This window comes from Vombatus ursinus, unplaced genomic scaffold (assembly GCF_900497805.2).
Source record: "Vombatus ursinus unplaced genomic scaffold, bare-nosed wombat genome assembly UNPS02014818.1, whole genome shotgun sequence".
Taxonomy (NCBI): domain Eukaryota; kingdom Metazoa; phylum Chordata; class Mammalia; order Diprotodontia; family Vombatidae; genus Vombatus; species Vombatus ursinus.
This window is the reverse complement of record NW_020954596.1, coordinates 33231341-33248988: the sequence shown is the minus strand read 5'-3', so window position 1 is coordinate 33248988 and position 17648 is coordinate 33231341. Positions and strand designations below refer to the sequence as shown.

Here is a 17648-nt window from a genome sequence, read left to right as displayed (position 1 = left end):
TCTCTCTCTCTCTCTCTCTCTCTCTCTCTCTCTCTCTCTCTCTCTCTTTCTCTCTTTCTCACACACACACACACCCAGTGGCTCTCTATTCTAGGCTCAAATATATCTGTGGTTCATCTTGTAAAGCTCTTCATAGCTTGGCCCCTTCCAAACTTTCTAGTTTTCTTCCACTTTTCTACCTTCCATGTATTCTCTCGTCCAGTGTCACTGTCCTCACTATTCCTCACACAGAGCACTCTATTTCTGGATGCCAGGCATTTTCACTAACTGTCTCCCATGCCTGGAACTTCCTCCTTCATCTCTGCCTCCTAGCTGTGAGTCCCAACTTGTATGTATCTTGTTTGTACATAGTTGTTTGCATATTGTGTCCTCCCTGAGTTCTTTGAGAGAAGGGACTTTTTTGCTTTTCTCTGTATCTCCAGCACTTAGTGCAATGCTTGACAGATAGTAGGTATATAAATGCTCACTGATTGACTGATTTCTTAGTTCATGCTTTCTGCCTAGACTCTCTTAAGGCAGAATCATCCAAGGTAGAGACCTACAATTATTTTGTCAGTCTTTAGTATAGTTGGAATTAGGAAATGATGTCTTAGGTTAAGTGATAACCTAAGATCACATACATTAAACCATGCTTTTAGATTTTAAGCCTTTCTGCCTTTATTAGTAGAATGAAGTATTTTATACCCTAAAAAGGAATCACAAACATGAACATGTCAGTTGAGCAGAGAAGCCAGATAGCATCCAGAAATCACACTTCTACTGTGTAATAGCTAAATTTGATGGGAATGGGAGGGAGAAGGGAAATGAGGAACAGTATCAGAATATGACTTCTGGAGGTCCCTATCCTCTTCTCCCATTGTTGAAAGCTGCCATATCTGGCTGCTGTGGTTTATTCCCAGTAGTTCTATATTCTTCCTTAAGCTTCTTTTAGTACTCTGCCCTAGAATAGGTTGGACTTTTACCACTTTCCTCCAGCCCTAGTACATTTAATGTTGTTTCAATATTTAATTCAGTAGTTTCTCTACTGAAACTCCTTTCATCATTTTGAAATATAGTCTTGTGCCATCTAGGTAATTTCTTCCTCACATAATGAACTTTGATATAAAGCATGTTGCTAGAATTCTTCTTTGTAGAACTCTGAATTTGTCCTATATCCCCAGGCATAATTGGAACCTCAGTGGAGAACAGGGACTTTATCATATAATTTCTACTTTCCTTAGACTTAATGCACAGTAGGAACTTAGTAAATGGGAGCTGTTCTTGTTAGGCTCTTAGTGAATGTTGAATTCAATTAAAGCAGCAGACAGCTAGAACAAGGTACAGGCAATTAGAAATATGGATTTAGAGCAGGAGTGAAGATCCTGTGACCTTGAGGCCACATGTGACCCTCTAGGTCCTCAAGAGCGTCCCTTTGAATCCAGACTTCCCAGAATCCCGTTAATAAAAGCATTTGTTTTGTAAAACTTGGACTCAGTCAAAAGGCGATACCCAAGGACCTAGAAGGCCGCATGTGGCCTCGAGGCTGTAGGTTCCCCACCTGTGGCTGTAGCTGGTTCAAAGCCAGGAACCCATAAAAAGGTATTTATTGCCATGTGAAGAGAATGTAATCTCATTCCCAACCCAGCTAGCAATGCATAAGTGAGAGTTCTGTGCCTTTCCATTCAGTCCAGCTGTGTAAGGCTGCTTCCCTGTTCATTGAGAGCACTTGAGGCACTCCCCCTGCAGTGTGGTTCAGCTAATTCAGGCCTGAGAAGACCCCCATATCTTATTACAGATTTGTCTGCCATAGGGAAATAGAGCTGAGGCCTCATTTGGATGGGTTAGATTTTGATTATCCTTACTAGTAATTAACCTTCATTCATGTGGGTGAAAATTGAGTTGCCAGAAAGCTTTTTAATTAGAGCCTGTTTGATTTTATAGTTGACCACTATGCATAGGTTTTGAATAGTTCAAATTTGCCATGTTAAAAAAGTAGTATAAATATCATCCCCATTTTACAGATGAGGAAACTGAGGTTGAGAGATGTTAAATGACTTAAGTTCACACCTAGTAAATGGTAGATGTAGAGCAAGCTTTAAGCTCAAACCTTCTAACTCTAAGCCTCTTGCTGACCACTCTTATCACATGGCCTTTGTCATATTCTACCCCTGGCCCATTACAAAGCCTGTCAATAAAACTAATAAGTATATAATACTTCTGAAAGTTGCTTGACCAATATCATTTTGAAGTAATATAATCTAATTCTACCCAGTATCTCTGTTTACCTTTCTGTTGAACTCATTGCCTCCTGTAACATTGTTTGGCCCATAGTATCAAATCCATTGTCAAAGGGCATTTATAATTGGAAAAGAAGAATTTATGGAAATGTGTGGACAGGAATTTCACAAGATACAGTGAGGAGTTTTGGTTTGCATCATTGGACACATAACCCATGCTAAAATGGGGTCTGTGCCTGTAGAATGAGTAGTAGAAGGGGAATGTTAAGGTAACTTATTTGAATGATAATGGGGAGGAGCAAAAGACTAGTGAGATGATGATAAAATGATATTTTGTTTCAATAGAGCTCTACTGCCAGAGGACAAATCCTCAGAAATAGGCCATGAAGGCAATGTTAACTCACCGTCCAGATCCAAAGACTTTTGTAAACATAACACAGTATTTAGTAATGATAATTGATATTTCTATCATACATTAAAGTTTGCAGACATTTTATATTTATATATATTTTATATATGTACACACACACATATATCTGTATCTATCTATCTATCTATATACATATATATATATACACACACACGTCATCTCATTTGAACCTCACAACAATCCTATCAAGTAATATAGTTATTCCCATTTTACAAGTGAGAGAAAATGTATCATATACGGGATTTGAGCCCAGGTAGGCCTACCTGATTCCCAAGTTCAGTGCTCTACACCTTGAACTTTGTAACTTTTATTTTTATTGTGGAATTAAAGGCTCTCACTTCCATTAAGAGAATTTCACGAATTAGTAGTAGCAGGAAGATCTAGGGGGGTGGACTGAGGCAGGAAGCCTAATTATGATTACAGTTCTTTTAGGTTGGTTGGTGTGAATAACAGTTGAGAAGGACAGTTTAAGTTTCCTCAGTTCATCTCTCTCCCATTGAGAACTAAACTTGCTTTTAGAGAACTCTTTCCTGTTGATAAAGAAACATTTTAACTGTAAGAAGCCATTTGAATGTATCATACTTGTAAGTATTTTGCTGTTTATTATAGAGTGAGATCACAACCACTTGGTGAAGTATAACTAATATTCATTATCTCCATTTTTCCCCCCAGAAAACATATTCATGGATTTTAAGGTGCCCAAAGTTGCATATCGGCAGCTAGGTGGTGCAATGGATAGAGCACTGGGCCTAGAGTCAGAAAGACCTAAGTTCAAATCCACCCTCAAACACTTCTTAGTTGTGTGACCCTGGGCAGGTCACTTAACCCTGTTTGTCCCAGTTCCTCATCTGTAAAATGAGCTGGAGTTGGAAATGGCAAAACATTCCGGTATGATTGCTAAGAAGCCCCCAAATGAGGTCAGGAAGAATCAGACAAGACTGAAATGACTAAACAGCAACAAAGTTGCATATTGCTCAAGAGCTTGGATTCCAGCCTAGCTCTTTGTTCTTCATTAAAGTCTAATGCTGTTGCCTCCCTGTGTTTGAAAACTATTTTAGAGTTTTTGAAGGCCATACTAGCTGACCATGAGTTCTAGTAGCTTTTGCCAAGCTAGAAAGTCTGCTGTAGTTTGGTGATATTCTTTCTATCTTTGTTGCCTGAGGACCAGCATAACTCAGGTAGGAGAGGTTCATCTTTATGCCTTGGGGAGACAGCTTTTTTACAGCTGTTGAAGTTCTCAAAGACTTTCTCTATCTACGAGGTTTTATGTGGCATCGCCCTTAAACTTCAAACTGTGTAATTGAGTTTTAGAATCATCATATTTTGTCTAGTGTAGGACAGTTGTTGAACTGTATCCTATTTTCCTGTTTTATCAGTGAACATGTGTTGGGCAACTACTATGTGTCAGGCAGTATTCTGGGTGCTGAGGAAACAAAGACAAAATTACTCTTAAGGAGGTTATATCCAGTTAAGAGAAACAATATATACATCTATAAGTATATTTAAAATATATACAAAATAAATACTAGGTGATTTTGGGTGGGGGGAACCAGCAGCTAGAGGGATCAGGAAAAGCCTTTTGTAAGAGAGGACATAAGCTTTGAAGGAAATCCAAGAGGTAGGAGTCATTCCAGGCATGGGAGACAGCCTATGCAAAAGCATTGAGATGGGAACTAAAATGTCATGTTTGGCAAATAGCCAGAATTCCAGTTTGGCTAGATTGTAAACTTTGTAAAGTAATGTATACAAGTCTAGAAAGTAGATGGGAGCCAGTTTGTTAAGGGTTTTCGGTGCCAAGCAGAAGTTGTAGTTTATCCTTGTGTTATTGCATGGGAGCATGATGTGGTCAGACCTATTTCCTCAACTTTTGTTTAAAAATTATATTTTTTCACTTCGTGATTTTTCAAGTATTCATGTATTTGAAAGGTCAGTCAGTCACTGAACATGTATTTTTATGTTCCAGGCACTGTGCTAATTGCTGGAGATAAAAAGAAAGGCAAAAGACAGTCCTTGCTCTTAAGGAGCTGACAGTCTAGTGATGGAACATAATTGAAGCTTTGTGGAAGCTGGAAGAGGGGTGAGAGGAGGTTGGGTGTAATGAAGTCCAGAGAAAAAAAATTTCCCATTTTTGAGTGGAAAATGAAGAGGTGATTGGCTTGGGGACTCCTTCCTTAAATGGAGTAGATCTAGAGAGAGCTCTCAACCCTCCCTTCCATTTTACTATACCCCAGAGGTAGAATGGTGTAGTTAAAAGATGGTCGAGTTAAAGAGTGAGTAGTGACCTGGGTTCTAATCTTACTTCATATTTACTAGCCGTGTGACCATGGGTAAATCATTGAATCTTTTTGGCCCTCAGTTTCCTTATCTTTAAAATGGGGTGATGCTTATAATACCTACTTATTAAAAGGTTGGTGTGAGGCTCAAATGAGATAATCTGTGTAAAGTACTTTGCAAACTTTAGAATGCTGTGTAAATGCCTGCTATCATATGCTTTACCTTTCTACTGTAGGTTCTATAAGAGCAAGGACCATATCTAACCTTTTACCAGTGCCTGGCATTATTAGCTATACATTTGTTGTTGTTCAGTCATGTCTGATTTTTTGTGGCCCCATTTGGGGTTTCTTGGCAAAGATACTGGAATAGTTTGCCATTTCCTTCTGCAGCTCATTTTACAGTTGAGGAACCAAGGCAGACAGTAACAGTGGAGTGACTTACCCAGGGTCACATAGCTTGAACATGTCTTAAGGCTGGATTTGAATTCAGGAAGATGAGTTTTCCTGACTCCAGACCCAGCAGTCTTATCTTCTGAGCCACCTAGCTACCTCTGATCTATCCATAGTAGGTCCTTAATAAAAATTTACAGAATATTGAATAACCTTTGTCAAGAATGTTTCAAAATCTTAGCGCAGGAAGGGATTTTATGAGGTCATTTTTTCTATCACACAGTGCTCCATCTTTTATCTCTTTCCTTTTGCACCAGCTGCTCAACACCCCCACCCCCACCCCCAGTGAATGTACTCCCCTTTGCCTCATAGAATCTCTCCCTTCAAGATGCAGCTCAAAGACCACCTTCTCCTGGAAACCTTTACTGATCCCCTTAATCTCTGCCTCCCTTTCAAATAACTTTGCATTTAACTACTTTGTATTTATTTGTATTCTCTATAAATGTATGTCTTTGTCCTGCTAAGTAGCTAATGTTTCACATATTTGTATCTGCAGCACCTAGCATAGAATATAAACTCTTCACAAGTAGGAAATATTTCATTCCTTTGTATTTGTAGTGTAGTACTTGGCACATAGGCAACTTAATCCTGATTGATAGTCTAAGAAATAGTAGCCCAGTCCCATGCAGCCTAAAGCAGTAAAATGATAAGCAGGAAACCAGATTTTAGAATTTGGAAGGACCTTGTCAGCCTACCCACCCCATACCCTGAAAAAGAAATCTCACTACAGCATACGCAAGAGATAGTCCTCCAGGCTTTTCTTAAAGACTTCCACTGACAGGGAACTCAATATGCCTATAATCAATATAAATTCCTTAGTACTGGGGAACGTAGTTCCATTGTTCTAAAGTGTCATTCTTAATTAGCAGAAATTTCTTAACCTGTTTTCAGTAACTAGGCACTCTATGTTCTTGGGGATTCGTAGAACTCACTTCAGAGAAGTACTGTATTAAAAGCTTCCTTAGGTATTTTTTGTTGAATGGAAGTGTCTAAATATATTACCTTAATTTATTAAAATCTGATTTCTTAATTTCGTTTTTAGGAAGGATCGAGACCGTGACCGGGATCGTGAAGATCGTTCCAAAGATCGTGACAGAGAACGTGACAGGGGAGATAGAGAGAGAGAAAGAGAGAAAGAGAAGGAAAAGGAATTGCGTGCCTCTACTAATGCTATGCTCATTAGTGCTGGATTACCACCTTTAAAAGCATCGCATTCAGCACACTCGACACACTCGACACACTCAACACATTCAACACATTCTGCTCATTCAACACACACAGGACATGCAGGACACACATCACTTCCACAGTGTATTAATCCATTCACTAATCTACCCCACACCCCTCGTTACTATGACATTCTAAAGAAGCGGCTTCAACTCCCTGTTTGGGAATATAAGGATAGGTTTACAGATATTCTGGTTAGGCATCAGTCCTTTGTACTAGTTGGTGAGACCGGTTCTGGTAAAACAACACAGGTGAGTTTTTATATTGTGAGGATGTATGGGGGTTGTGTGTGTGTGTGTGTGTGTGACACATTTATTTTTAGATGTCTCTTGATCCCTCCCTTGTAACAGCTAAGCAAAACCAACCCCCACAGTGACAGAGTTGATAGTATATGCAGCATTTTGACCAATTTTGACCTCCATCTTTACCACAAAGGACAGGAAGTACTTAGTCATCTCTTCTCCAGGGCCAAGACTGATTATTATCACTATCAGCATTTGGCTTTGTTTTAGTTGTTGGGGTGTTTTATGCTTCCCACTCCATTTATGTTCATATAGTTTTTAATGGCTGTTTTTCTCCTAGTTCTGCTTATTTCAATTTGTAAATCTTTTCATGTTCCTCTTAATCCCTCATTTGTCATTTCTTAAAGTCCATTATGTTTGCATACCATATTTTGTTTAACCATTCCCCCAGTTGATGTATACTTACTTGTATCCAGTTTTTTGATACCACGAAAGTGATCCTATGCATGCTTTTATTTGTACAGAATCTTTCTGTCTTTGATGTCCATAGGGCTGTATGTTTCATATTTTATCTATTAATGTTTAAAACACTTAAATACCCTAATCAACTCCCTTTATTCATTTGTTGTAGAATTCCTTGGGGAGTGCTTAGAAAACAGTTTGTGGTGATAGGCTGGTTATGCCACCCTAGTGGCAGGAAAGCAGCCTCAGTTATATTTACATGGAGTAAGGGAGCCATCAGGGAGTGTCATGGAGCACACTTAATATCTGTGCTGTAGGGGAAAAATACAGCTTTGTTGGAAAGAGCCTTGGTGAGAGACAGTGTAATGAAGTAGAAAAACCATAGATTTGGAGGCACATGACCTGGGTTTTGAATCCCAGCTGTGCCACTTAATACCCTGTAACCTTAAACAAGTCACTTCTCTTTGTCTCAGTTGTTTTCTCATATGTATGATGTCACTCCATTTACCAAATTGGAATAGATGTCCTGGTTATTGATTTTTGAAGGATCCATTTGCAAATAGTTTACAAAATAATTGCAGATTTGCAACATTTGGAAAGTTGATTGGAAGTTAGGAACTGGTTCTGCTTTACAATGTTCTGTCAGTATGCTAGAATTTGAAGATATTTTATACCATTTTCAGCTTTAATAATCACTTATTTGGAAAAGTGTGCATACTGACTAGTCTACCTGTCGATTTTTATCCCTCATGTCGATTTTTATCCTTATTCATAAATTTGTTTGAATAATTATTAACTGCTCCAGGAAAAGAAAAAAGAAAAAGTAAAATAGACACTTAAATTTAGCTTTGTATTTTCTCTGTATAGTTTTGTAGTTTAGTTAAGATTGTAAGAAAGAAGCTCAGATTAGAAGTTGTATAGTCAAAGGTCTGTAGTCAAAAGTGACTCAACTAATGGGCTTGTCTTGGCAGTCTTTCAAACTTGCTTTCTCTTGATGTACTTAGCCATCTTTACCTTTTCATCTCAAATGGTGTTCTATTACTTCCACCCACATACTACCATCTGCCTCCACTACACAAAAGTGAACTCCAAAGGGACTTCTTTAATCACAAGGCTAAGCTTCAGAAAAATCTTAAAATAGTGTTAGAATATAGGCATAAACTACTGCTCCTACCCCTATTTAGAATAACAGTGATTATTCTGTATTTGATATGGGATTTAAGTGGACATTATCCATTTTATCCATTTTTCTTTTGGTAGGGTTCTTTGTATTCTTTTCTCATTCATAATTTATCCCTTTGTTTTCTCCTAGGGAATCTCTACCACCCCCACCCCACCCCTAAGCCCCTCACCCTTTTCTTAATAGGGGAGGCTACATACACACCTAAATTGATGGTACAGTTGTTTCTCTCACTTATCCTGGATCCTTCCTACCTCTTGAAAAGCAAGTTCTTGCCACTGAACCTCCTTCCCTTTGGCCTACTGAGAAGAGAGAAGCCGGTGATGTTGGGACAGTTTTTGTTTGTTTTTGGCTGCCATCACCATCTCTGGTGGATAAAATGCCTTCTGCATTTTACCTTTCACTAAAATGATATTGGATAGATTCAGCATATTTGAGGAAAGGGAGTTTCCTTTTTCTGCAGATATGGAAAAGCAACCCTCTACATCTAAGACTGTTTATGTTATGACAGTAATAGAGCTTAGGTTTACTTAGTATTTGGAGATAGTATGGTGAGCAGGAAAGGCAGGATATTTTGATGGAAAGATCATTGAACTAGAAGTTTAAGTTCTAGTGCTAGCTTGGTAATAACTAGCTAGCAACCTTGAGGAAATCACTTCTCAATTTCCTAGTTGTCTTTTGAATGAGGGAATTGAACTATATGATTTCAGGGTCTCTTTCTGGGGTCTGACTGAAGGAAGAATAGAATTGTGGCAAGCCACAAGTGTTGGCAAGACAAGCTTGATTAGGATCTAAAGGAGAGGATTTAGTGTGCAGAACCCTGAGCTAGTGGGTACGGACAGATAAATGAATTAGTTTGAAGAACAAGATATTGAACTACAGGACAAAACCAGGATTTTTATTTTAGGAATTGCACACAAGGAAATTTAGCCTATCTGCATTATCTTTTTCTTCTCTTCTGCCCTTTCCCTCCCTTTCCTGCTTCACGTAGTAGAACGTTTTTGGTTTTGTTTCTAAACAATTTTTGGGTCTTGTAGAATGCATGGAAAGGTTGGAAAACCACTTAAAAGGAAGATTGAGTCTGTGGTTTATGGGATGCTTTTGAGGAGGTGAATATTAGCTGTCTCACCAAAGAATTACTTTGAGTATGTAAAGCTTTTTGAATAGTTTCTAAATATGGTACTTAGTAATTCCGGATTGTGTAGATTAATTTCTTATGTTAATGTATATGGAATTCTGTAAAATTGGGGTGTTAGGGAATGTAGATTCTTACATACTTTAATGGAGACTATCCACTAGTTCCCTATGGTTCTCCATCATTATTTTTTCTAATCAGCGCACTGAACTTCATGACTCCTCTCAACTTTAGTTCACTGTGAAAGAAGGAAGAAATACACTGTCATGCTATTGTATCACCTTAATTGTATTCTTCTGTAGAAGTATAGCTCCAACTCTTGACCAGGGCTTAAACTTTTTCCATTCGTGACTACTTTAGTGCTTCTTTAAACTGTGAGTGGAGACCCCATGTAGACCCTACGTGAAGCAGGCACAACACTTACAGGGCTCTTGGTTATATGTGGAGCACAAGTTGTATTTCTTGAAGCAGTCGCCATCCTTGCTGGCAGCATCAGGGTTATTTTGGAGAGAAAGCAGGATGTGCTCGCTAGGTAGAAGGGTATCTAAGTCTTTAGGGACATAATTTCCATTATGTTGTAGCTGAATCAGAATAACAAGGAGCACTAGAAAAGTGTACATTCATAACTTTTGTGCCTTTCACGTAGTAGACACAGAAGAAATGTTCATTGAATTAAATTATTAAATCGAAAGAGGATTCTTACCCCATGTTATCTTTTACCTTTATTTAAAATCATACTCTTGTGGCATGATTAAGTGAAGCTGTTTTAAAATGTTAAAGCAAGGCAGTTGTATTAAATTTCCTTTTCTGTGTGTATAAAGTGAACCAGTATTTTGATGTAAACCTAAAAATGTTTTTGATAGATCCCTCAGTGGTGCGTTGAGTACATGCGCTCCTTACCAGGACCCAAGAGAGGAGTGGCCTGCACACAGCCCAGGCGAGTTGCTGCAATGAGTGTGGCTCAGAGAGTTGCTGATGAAATGGATGTGATGTTGGGCCAGGAAGTTGGGTACTCCATTCGATTTGAAGACTGCAGTAGTGCAAAAACTATTCTCAAGTAAGTGATGTTACTCTTTCAGTTGTGAACTTTCATTATAGGGATTTTCTGTCACTTAGAAAAAGTCATCGATTTTTAGAAATTAAAATGTAAAATGAATGACTAGTGGAGGCTTCCTATTTTTTTGAATGGAACTTTCTTTATTGTAGATTTCATCAGCCCACAGGCAATTTATTAAGTGTCTACTATGTATTACCCTCCGGAAACTTCCAGTGTAATATACATAGTTCTCTACTTTCAAGAGTTTGTCTTCAGTGAATTTCAGCTGTTGCACAGAAATAATCTTACTCACTTAAAGAAAAATTAAAGGTGAATTTTTAGTGTTCATTCTAGTCACTAATACACAGTGTGGTGAATGGATATTGCAATATTTTCAAAGTCCCTTTTCATGTTCCAGTGTTTAATTTAATCTGTCCAGTGCTGGGATGAAAGACTAAAATGTATTTGGAAATTAGATGAATAACATACTTTGCTGAAAATGTGTAGTTTAAAGAAGGTGTGTAATTTTGCTATTATCTTAATGGACATAATTGCTTATCCTTTGTTCTAGATGATCTCCAGAATCCTTCTAACTTTAATGATCTGCCTCTTAAAGCTTAATTTTTCTGCTATTAAATTAAGTTGGTTTTTCAGTATAGTAGTATTTGTCAATTTGCTTCAGCAGTCTTAGTGGAGAACTGTCCAGAATGCCTAATACAGGAATTATTAGTGTTAGTATTTATATCTCTTTGTTCTTTTCCATTCCCTACAATTTTTGATGTATGATCTCGGTAAATACACTCTTTATTACACAAACAAATCCAGAGATGAGATTTTTAGTGTCTTGTGGTTGTGTCTTATAGACAAAATATTGTTAGTGATGTGTCTGTAATAGTATTATTAAATGTAGCAAATGTAAGGTTGCCTTGTAAACAAACTTGTTTAGGGAAAAAATTAGTTGCCAAGTGAATAGTTGATGCTGACTTGATTTATTTTATCTGTGAACTATGTTGAGGGAAGGAGAGTTTTTTTTACTTTTGTCTTTCTGTACTTTAAGGCTAGCCACTCACAGACTAGCTCTGACCATGGACAAGCCACTCACCCTCTCTGAACCTTTTTCTTCATCTGCTAAATAGGAATAATAACTGTGTTACTTATCTCACAGATGGTAATGATCAGATGAAATAAGAGATGTGAAGTGCTTTGTAAGTCTTGAAAGTGCCACATAGATGTCTTTTGTTAATAATGATTTGTTAAGGGCCTGGGAGGGAAGGACCTTTTTTTCCTTTCCTTATATGTACTTCTCCTGATCCTTATTCCTCTTTACTGCAGCAGAAAATACATTTGATTTCTTTACAGATTTGTTCTAGCTTTGCTTCTTTAAAACTTAAGTTTCTCTGTCATCTGCTTCATATAGTATCTCTACCCTTACTAATGCCACATGTAATGACCTTCAGAAAAACCTACCAATCTCTTTGTAAATCCTACTTAGTCTACACCCATACCATTTCTTGCTGTTTGTCAGTAATCCTGTTGTCACACTGTGATAAAAGTCTTGCTTGAGATTTTCAAAGACAATTTTATAATGTTGCCTCAGGTTTGGTAATAATGCCTACTGTAATCTCAGATACTAGAGTAGTTATTTGTAATTTCCATTGATGCATATCTTGAAATGAGGGGCATACAACTTTATTTCATTCATCATTTGTTTAATTTTAATGTTATATGTTGGTTTTTCATAATAATAAACTTAGTGTCATGTTAAAAACAGTTGGAATCATTGAATATTTTAATCTCACAACGTAATAATTTTGTCTTAAATATGATCTGGGTTAGATAATTCAATACAGTTCTTTAGTTCTGTGATGTCGCCTAAATTCATCACTTGTAAACTATTATGTGTTTTTATATAGTGCAACAGTATTTAGTGCCACAGCACGTTACTACAAGCTGCTACATTAACAGTCAAATTCAGGGATTTGGAGACGACGTAGAACATTTAACCTGATAAAGACTCATTCGATTTTGTAGAAATAGAACCGTCCATTCATGTTGGCAGATCTAAACTATGTCCCAACTTCTACGCATTTTTCTTACTGTGCTCATGATTTTATGAAAGCAATCCACAGAACACAATTTGGAGGTTGGGGTGGTTTATGAATAATTTTTAAAAGGATAAACTCTTGATCAAGATTTTGACTTTATGAAAAGTAAATGATTCACTTGATTTTGATTATCTGGTCTCATGCTTTTTGACAGCTGTGTCTGGTTCTCCTTACCCCTCTTGTTGCAGAATGCTTTTCTTCATTGTGGAACCTTAGCCAATTATTGTTGTCCCAAGAGCGGGTCTACTTATAGTACTAGCTCAAAGTTAGGAGAGAGTAGACTGTCTCTTAAAATGTTATCAAGGAGATTATTTCTGAGTTGTTAAACATTCAGTTATTAATATTAAAGCTTCAATAGGTCTGAGATGAAGTGTAAATTTTGGACCCTGAAGAAAACCTGTTTTGTTTTTGTTGTTGTTGTTGTTGTTGTTGTTGTTAATTGTAAGATGAACTCTCTGGATTTTAATTGAAGTAGTTATTGTATTTAAGTTAGTGTTGTTGTTTTTTAAAATGTGGTCAGTACCATCCAATTGGGGCAGCAGGGAAGCACAATGGATAGAGTGCTGGACCTGGAGTTCAACCAGAGTTCAAATGTGACCTTAGACACTTACTGGCTGTGTTACTTTGGGCAAGTCACTTAACTCCTGCCTGCATGAAAATGCACCCAGTATCTTTGCCAAGAAATGCTCATGGATATTTGGTCCATGGGTTCATGAAGAGTTGGACACAACTGAAGAACAACCACCAGCATCCAATTACCCTTTTTTTATATTTTATTGATAGCTTATTCACCAAAATTCTTGCCAGTATCCCTCCTGCCTCCCCCTTCCAAATAGCCATCCCATATAATAAATGTTTTTAAAGAAAAAAAAAGTGAGAGTGGGAGAAATCACTGGTTGTATATCAAAAAAGTCTGAAAATATATGCAATGCACCATGCCTGTGGACCTCCTATATTTGCAAATACTGGAGTGGGTTGTTTTTCCATCATCTTCTTTGGAGCCATGCTTTCTATTTTTGTATCGTTCACTTATGATTGTCTTACTATTTATATTGTTGGAGTGGTGATGTGTATTGTTTTCTTAGCTCCACTTACTTGACTGCATCAGATCTTTCCATTAATCTTTCCCTATTTCTCTCTATTCATATTTATCCCTAGAGAACAATAATTTCCCATTGTATTCATGTGCCATAATTTAATTAACCATTCCCCAGCCCATGGGCATCTACTCTCTAATTCTTTGCTATCACAGGACTTTATTATCAGTTACCTCCTTGGCACAAAAACCCCAAGATCAATCCCCTCAAAGTCAAAGAGTATGGACTTTTTAGTCACTTTTATGTGGATAATACTAAATTGCTTTCCAAAATGATTGTACGTATTCACAACTCCACCAACAGTGCATAGTGGGCTTATTTTCCTGGTCTCTAACATTGACTATTCGCATCTTTTATCATCCTTGATGAAAGGTGAAACTTAGGCTTCTTTTGAATAGCATATCATTCTCTTGAGAAATGTTTGTTCATATCCTTTAACCATTTGCCTATTAGGAATAGTTTTTAGTGTTTTTTATTTTTATGGGAATAAATAATATTATTTTATATATACATACATACCTGTTCTTTTTATATCTTGGAATACCAAACCCTAATCTGAAAGATTTCATTAAAAAAAAATTTCCCCCATTTTACTGCTTTCCTTCTTATTTTAGATGCATTATTTTTGTGTGTGTGCAAAAGCTTTTCAGTTTCATGTGATCAAAATTTGCCATTTTATCTGTTTTTTTAATTAATAAATTTAGTTATTTTTAGTTTTCAACAATCACTTCCATAAGATTTTGAGTTCCAAATTTTCTCCCCATCTCTCCCCTCCCCACCCCAAGAGAGTGTGTAAATTGATATAGATTCAACATACACATTCATATTAAATCTATTCTCATGTTAGTCATGATGTAAAGAAGAATTAGAACCAATGAGAGAAACCATGAGAAAGAAGAAACAAAAATAAAAAAATAGAAAGCAAATGATATATTTCGATCTACATTCAGACTCCACAGTTCTTTTTCTGGATGTGGACAGCATTTTCCATTTCCAGACTTTTGGAGTGGTCTTAAATCCTTGCATTGCTAAGAAGAAATAAGTCTATCAGTCCTCACACAATGTGGATGTTACTGTGTACAATGTTCTCCTGGTTCTGCTCGCTTCACCCAGCATCAGATCATATAAGCCTTTCCAGGTTTTTCTGAAGTCTACCTACTCATCATTTCTTATAGCACAATAGTATTCCATTACATTCATATACTACAACTTGTTCAGCCATTCCCCAACTGATGGGCATCCCCTCAATTTTCAGTTCTTTGCCTCGACAAAAAGTTGCTATAAATATTTTTGTACATAAGTCCTTTTCCCATTCGTGTGATCTCTTTAAGCTACAGACCTAGAAGTGGTATTGCTAGGTCAAAGGGTATGCACGGTTTTAGAGCCCTTTGGGCATAGTTCCAAATTGCTCTCTAGAATGGTTGATTTAGTTCACGCCACTAACAATGCATTAATGTTCCAATTTTCCCACATCTTTTACAGCATTTGTCATTTCCCTGTTTTGTCATGTTAGGCAATTTGATATAGGTATGATGTGATACCTCAGAATTGTTTTAATTTGCATTTCTCTTATCAATAGAGATTTATAGCATTTTTTCATATGACTATAGAAAGCTTTAATTTCTTCATCTGAAAACTGCCTACTCATATCCTTTGACCATTTATCAACTGAGGAATGATTTGTATTTTTATAAATTCAATTCAGTTCTCTATATATTTTAGAAATGAGGCCTTTATCAGAGACACTGATTGTAAAAATTCTTTCCCAGTTTTCTGCTTCCTAGTCTTGGCTGCTTTGGCTTTCTTTGTGCAAAAAAATTTTTCAGTTTAATGTAATCAAAATTATCCGTTTTGCATTTCATAATGTTCTCTATCTCTTGTTTGGTCTTGCCATTTTATTTTTTGTGTTTGCCTCTGTCCCTTAGGAAAAGTATGATCTGATTCTAAATCACCTCTAATTTTTTTTAGTGGTGTGGTCTTTTTATTTTTAATTTTTTTCCCATTTATTTTTTTAAATAAAAAAAATTTGTGTTCCAATTTTTCTCCCTTTCCCGCCCTTCCCCACCCATTGAGAAGGAAAACAATATGGTATTGATTGTACATTTGAGGCCACACAAAACATATCTGTACCAGCCATGCTCAAAAAGAAAAAAAGTGAAAAAAGTATACTTTAGTCTGTACTTAGAGTTCATCATTTTTCTCTGGAGATGGATAGTATCTCTCTTCCTGGGTCCTTTGGAATTGTCTTGATCAGAGTAACTGAGGCTTTCACAATTGATCATCCTTAGAATATTGCTGTTACTGTGGACAGTGTTCTGGTTCTGCTTATTTCACTTTGTACCAATTCAGATAAGTCTTCCAAGGTTTTTCTGAAGCCATCCTGCTCTTGTTTCTTATAGCCCAATAGTATTCCATCACCATCATATATTATAGTTTGTTCAGCCATTCCCCAGTTGATGGGCATCTTCTTGATTTCCAGTTCTTTGTCACCACAGAAAAAGAACTTTTATAAATACTCATGTACAAACATGTCCTTTTCCATTTTCTTTGATTCCTTTGTGATACAGACCTAGTAGTGGTATTGCTGGGTCAAAAGGTATGCAATTTTATAGCCTTTTGGACATAGTTCCAAATGTTCTACAGGATGGTTAAACCTGTTCACAACTCTACCAATAGTGCATTAGTGTGCCTGTTTTTCCACATTCCCTCCAACATTTGTAATTTTTCCTTTTCTGTCATGTTAGCCAGTTTGATAAGTGTGAGATGGTACCTCAGAGTTGTTTTAATTTGCATTTCTCTAATCAGCAATAATTTAGAGCATTTTTTAATGTGACTGTTCATAACTTTGCCTGTTCATATCCTTTGACTATCTATCTATGGCTCTTATTTTTAGAAATTTGGCATGGTTTCCTATGCATTTGAGAAATGAAATTATGAAACTTGCCGTAAAAAATTTCCCTCCAGTCTCCTGCTTTCCTTTTAATTTTGTCTGCATTGATTTTGTTTGTGCAAAAAGCTTTTATTTCATGTACTCAGAATTATCCATTTTACTTCCTGTTATCCTCTTTATCACTGGTTTTGTTATAAGCTCTTCCCTTATGTATAAAGCTGATAGGTACATTTTTCCATGCTCCTAATTTTCTTACAATTTCACCCCTTTAATATTAGGTTTTAACTGAAATGGGTACTGCATGTAAATTCATTTTTTAAAAAAAATATAGCTAGTAACTATTCAGTTTCCTTTCACTAGGAGCACTTTGAACAGCTTAACTCTCTAATTTTTTAAACATCAGGTAATCACCTCACTGGTATTTTTTTGACTGCTGTCTTGTTTTTATATCACCTACATTTCCCACTGTATCCTACCCCTTTCCTAGGAAGTCAGAAAGTTATACATCCTTTTTATGTCTCATTTTTGAAGCTATAAATACTGCTCATTAGGTGGTCCTTTTATTGCCAAAATTCTAGAGGAGAAGCCAACTTAAAATTGGTAAAGGGTGAATGAAGAGGCCCATTTTTAAAAATTTCTGCATTGAGAACCAGAGGTTAACCTCATTTGGCTGCATAATTCTTTAATTTTATGAATATTTAATGTGTTAAGTATATATTTTATTAAGCTTAACCTTAAATATCTTTTTGGTCACCTTTAATGTTTAGCTTGTGGGAGGGACAGATTCACCAAGTTAATTCTTGGTGAAGCCCATTCTGTCCTGGTGAGATCAACCTGTTTGAGCACTTTAGTTAGGGAACACACACACACACACACACACACACACACACACACACACACACACA

General features: G+C 36.7%; 1 protein-coding gene across 1 annotated transcript in view; it reads left to right on the top strand.

Moving 5' to 3' along the window:
- Positions 1-17648, top strand: part of DHX15 (DEAH-box helicase 15) — a 65223-nt gene that overhangs the window by 8718 nt on the left and 38857 nt on the right. Inside the window, exons 2-3 of the mRNA XM_027836124.1 lie at positions 6412-6847; positions 10479-10672. Coding sequence (XP_027691925.1) covers positions 6412-6847; positions 10479-10672 — 630 coding nt within the window. The remainder of the gene's footprint in view (positions 1-6411; positions 6848-10478; positions 10673-17648) is intronic.